Source organism: Triticum aestivum, chromosome 3A (genome assembly GCF_018294505.1).
Source record: "Triticum aestivum cultivar Chinese Spring chromosome 3A, IWGSC CS RefSeq v2.1, whole genome shotgun sequence".
NCBI classification, from domain to species: Eukaryota; Viridiplantae; Streptophyta; class Magnoliopsida; order Poales; family Poaceae; genus Triticum; species Triticum aestivum.
The window spans coordinates 13,363,208-13,368,226 of NC_057800.1; the positions used below are offsets into that span (position 1 = coordinate 13,363,208).

General features: G+C 50.8%; 1 protein-coding gene across 2 annotated transcripts; it reads left to right on the plus strand.

The window, feature by feature from the left end:
• Positions 1–1,390: 1,390 nt before the first annotated feature.
• On the plus strand, positions 1,391–3,947 carry LOC123057556 (probable polygalacturonase At1g80170). 2 transcript variants are annotated; one of them, XM_044480505.1, is made up of 7 exons: positions 1,391–1,676; positions 1,768–1,899; positions 2,280–2,688; positions 2,770–2,851; positions 2,987–3,095; positions 3,186–3,317; positions 3,457–3,947. In XM_044480505.1, exons 1-7 carry the CDS (start codon positions 1,530–1,532, stop codon positions 3,772–3,774), a joined length of 1,329 nt encoding a protein of 442 aa, XP_044336440.1. In that variant the 5' UTR covers positions 1,391–1,529; the 3' UTR covers positions 3,775–3,947. The 2 variants fall into 2 exon arrangements, with proteins under 2 accessions (XP_044336440.1, XP_044336439.1); XM_044480504.1 differs by having other exon boundaries at positions 2,987–3,317.
• Positions 3,948–5,019: the final 1,072 nt, after the last annotated feature.

Below are 5,019 nucleotides of genomic sequence, written 5' to 3' on the forward strand. Positions count from 1 at the left end.
GGAGTTATTGGGGGCTACAACAATGAGCGCGAGGAAGAGCAAGAAGAAGAAGTGGGTGATGTGAACCACTCCCCCACAATGCCTCGTTTTATAGGCAACGAAGAAAAACCACTTGGCCTAACCGTGCACCACGCATGGCAACTAACTACTACATGACCGTGTATCTTGTGTGCAACCTACATGGGAAATTGAGGCCCATCAGCGCACGACGTCCAAAGACGTCCCATCCAGTCGACTTCAACGATAAGATCCGTCTCATGCACGTATCGGGCGGGGATGGAGGCGGCATCACCCGGGTGCGGCGGCCCAACCGTCTCGGCCCATCGACCCATCTCATCAACATGCTCTAGCTCCCCAAGTGTTCCACCTAGTCATCCGCCGACATTAATTGTGTGTAGTTGATTTGACAACACACATGAGATTTATCTGGCCCATCGTAACGCTTTGCAAGCCCCAAAGTCACTTTGAGAGCATGGTTAATAGTACACACAACTTTTGGCTATATATGATGTTGCCATGTCATCTATAGCTAAGTTTATATCTGGCAAGTATATTTAGACTATGAATTTAGATGTGACATTGCTAAACCTCATCTAGATGAGACTTAGCAAATCTAATTCGGTAAACTATGTGTCAAAAAATTCAGTTTTTCTTTTTTTTGATTTACTGCTCATGCGTGGGAGCAGGGTGCCGAAACGTCCTCGTGATAGAGCCATGGAGGCGGCTTTTCTAATCCCGAGCTCATGTGAGCTCGGGCTTAGAACAACACTTTCGCATCTATATGCTCTATTGTTAGATGTGCTACACATTGTGGTAGCTTGTCCATAGTACGGTCTACTACTTATTAGTGTCCCATTGAGAGTGGCCTAATTAAGGTCGCTTGGACATGAAACAAATAAAAATAGAGAGCCCATTGCATGATTCGTGGATCATGATTAATGTCTCTCTGCTTCAGTCACCATGTGCATACCTCTTGCGTCTGTGTCATGTGTTGTAGCATTTTTTTATTCATTCTAAGTTCTTGTATCAATGAAATGATATGCAAGCTTTGCATATTCCTGATTTCTTTTGTACATGATTCGTTGATCATGATGCCCAGATGGCTAGATCGTGCTTCTTCTCTTCTCCTTCATTGCCATGAAGTTGAATATCCAGCTGCTTGCGGTTTAATGCCAAGATCGTATATCTACAAAGTCAAACAGATCGCCGGGAGAGAAGGCCGGGTGACCGTGTACCTACCAACACGTGATTCCGGCTCAGGCAATGCAAGATTGCAGCTCGATCGTGCACCGGCGAGAGATGAGACGAGATGCCTCCACCCTCATATCCCGATCTCGTTTAGTTTTGTGCTCGATCGTGCAACGCCGTGCTTGCCGTCCGTTGGCCCGTGCCCCTTTATCCTCCACCGGCGTTGCCCCCACTCACCGAACTCAACTCGCGCCGCAGGCAGCAGCTTCCGTGACTGAGAGCAGTGGCAGCGTGGCACCGACACCGGGCTAGCCTAGCTGACCTCCACGGCGCGTGCATTCATGGCGCTTCGTGCAAGGACGCCGCTCCTGCTCGCGGCTCTCGCCGGCGCCGTCGCCCTCCTGCTGCCGGGCGCCGTCGAGGCCCGCGTCCTGCTCTCGCTCGACGACTTCGGCGCCGTCGGGGACGGCATTGCCAACGACACCCAGGTACGTACGCCATGTGGCGAGCCATCTCCGGCGGCACCGGCCGGCACGGGGGCGTTCCCTTCCGTTGACCCTCTCCTTGTTTCTTCATCAGGCACTCGTCGACGCGTGGAAGGCGGCGTGCGCCACTGGCGGAACCACCTACCTCAACGTCCCCGCCGGCAAGTCCTACCAGATCTGGCCCGTCACGCTCGCCGGCCCCTGCCGCGGCGAGATCAAGCTCATGGTATTTTCATTTTTTCTTCTTCATCTGCCACGTCAGTCATAGTACATTCTCTAAAGCCTCGTTTGATTTGGAGGAAACGAAAACTTAAGATTTAGGAATAGTATGTAAGAAGTTCATATATCTTGCTTCGTTCCTACGCATAAAATAGGCTTTGAGTGGACCCGTAGATTTCCCCAAAAACACAGAAAAATAAATAGTATTTCTACGATTTCCAAAAACACAGAGAAATAAATAGTATTTTTACAAAATTCCTGTACGCGTTTCCTACACATAGAATACTTCTATAAATATTTTTTTCGTCTCAAATATTTCTTTCTATACTTTTCCTCTAAAAATCCTTCGAACCGAATGAGGCCTAATAGTAATTTGCGCCTTGTCAGATTTCCGGGAACATCATCGCGCCGGAGGATCCGGAAGAGTGGTCGGACGGCGACCAAGGCAGGTGGCTCCACTTCTCGGGCGTGGGCGACCTGTCGCTGAGCGGTGGCGGCATCGTCGACGGCCGGGGCCAGCAATGGTGGGCGGGGTCCTGCGATGACGAGAACTGCACCAAGTACCGCCCATACGAAGTCGCCCCCATGGCGCTCCACTTCGAGGACTGCCGGGACGTGAGCGTGAAGGGCATCACGGTGCAGAACAGCCAGCGGCAGCACCTGGTCTTCACCCGCTGCCACGACGTCGAGGCCAACTATCTCAGGGTGACCTCGCCGGAGTACAGCCCCGGCACCGTCGGCGTCCTCGTCGTCAGCTCCACTGACGTGCACATCAAGCACGATCTCTTCTCCGTAGGTACGTTGCATTCTGAACTGAAATTTCCTCTGGCAGGCGGAATTTTGCTGGTGTTTCTAATTACCCGTCGATCGGTTTCAGGTGGCGACTGCGTGTCGATCGTGGGCAACTCCTCGGATATCCGGCTGAGAGCCATCTCGTGCGGACCTGGCCTCGGCATCAGGTAATGTGCTATCTTAGCAGATACTACTCCCTCCGATTCATATTACTTGTCGCTGAAATGGATGTATGTAGACGAAATTTTCGTCAAGTCTTAAGCCGAATGTTTCATCATCTTCTCCTCCATCGTATTCGTCAGCATTGGAGGCTTGGGCGAGAACCAAAGTAATGACATGATACACAAGATCAAGATGGACACTATGCTCCTCTCCAACACCAAGAACGGCCTACGCATCAAGACCTACGAGGTAGCGATCATAAAAGGAAAATGTTATGTGAGGTGTGACATCGCCTTTTTCACCACCTTTGTGCTGTGCTTTTGGCCATCATTCATTCAGAACGGCTGCGGCTACGCGCGCAAGGTGAAGTTCGCGCACATCACGATGAGGAACGTGGCCAACCCTATCGTCATCGACCAGCACTACTACTCCGCCTCCAACTCCAACCGGGGAACTCCCTGCGGAACCCCGGTAAGATCAGCTCGCCAGCCGGCTGTCTTGCCTGAAATCTGAAACCGATGATGCATTTCACTGCCTACCTAGCACCACCATAGCAGATGACACCATGCATGCACGCACGTCTCTGAATTTGTTTGGGATTGCCGTGCAGAGCGCCAGCGCGGTGGCGGTGGAGAAGATCAAGTACATCGACATCACCGGCACGTCGGCAACGGAGCGGGCCGTGACGTTCGCGTGCAGCGACGCCATGCCGTGCAGGCGCCTGTATCTGGACGGGGTGAACCTGAAGACGGTCGGCGGGGGGAGCACGTCCGCCTACTGCTACCAGGCGTTCGGGAAGCAAGTCGGGGACGTCCTCCCGGAGTCGTGCCTCGGCAAGGAGAAGGAGGACTTCCTCCGGCTGCAGGCCCCGACCGCCGCCGGCACGCCGCAAGGAGACACCGAAGACGAAGAAGATGATGATTGGTGAAACTTCCAAGAATTTTGCCGCGCGTGGAACTGTATGTGATCTTGTAATGTGATTCAGCAACAGAAGGACAAGTTTGTCCGTAAGTCTAGAGTTATTGGCCATGCATGTATAGGACGAATCAGTGCGGTTATGTCATCTTGATATAACAATTGAATAAAAAGTTATTTTCTTCCGAAGACGGGGCATAAGTTTTATATACAACTAGCTGATGCTCCGTGTTGCCGTGGGAACCATGGTAAAAAAAATGCATCAATGAGTGCTTAAAACAACTGAATCTATATAGTAGATCTGATCTTTTTGCAAAAAAAAAAAACTACAAATGTAAGAGTGTTCTTTGCTTACGTTTTAAAAACAATAAAACATACAAAATATGTGATAAAGTGATGTATAAAAAGAAGAACCTTTTGAATTTGACATTATGTAACACCATATTTTAACAAAAATGTGAAGCATAAAAAAAATATTTGCTCCAAGGTCCAACACATTGTCGTTCATGACAATACAAAAATTAACAAAAAATGAATTGTGACTAACATGCATGCCTTGTGTTCCGGTGATAAAAGACATGCTTTGACTTGATAAACGCGGCCCCCCTACTCTTGCTCGACTTGACCGTATCTTCTTTGATGTTGGCCAGGTCGGATGCTCGTTTCCCCGACTCTGCCCTCTCTTCCCGCCACCCGCACTACCTTCGACCGCTTCCTCATTGTTGTCTCCGTCTCCACAAAAATCTGATAGTCGGCTCGATTTTTCTTCGAGAATGCTTGGCCCTCATACCCCTCTTCCTCCTCCCACTATCCCCTCTTGGGTGAGTGTCACGCACTCTCGCGTTGCTGTGGGTGACCGCACCTCCCAGACGGCGGCCAAGGTTTGGAAAGCTCCACAGATTTGTTCCTACTTTCTTTAATAACTGCAAATTTGTGGTGGATTTGATGGATTTCTTTGAAGAGATCTGCCTCTTATGTGCAGATGAGGTCGTGCTCCATGCTGACACTCGCCATGGCATGGTCGCGCATGTCAAGCGCCTGGTGGCGTACTAAAAGCAGAGGGGTAAGTGTCGGGTGGTGGAGGGAGGTGATGAGAGCACTCAGTTCTTCCACGCCCAGGCCACCCATGTCGCCGTCGGAACTCCATTCGCGACTTGGACGTCGACGGCGTTCATGTCATGGCGCATGCAAATAAGGCCGAGGCCCTGTTGGGCTTCTACTCTAGCCTCCTGGGACGCAATGCCAAGCCCGTATGGCG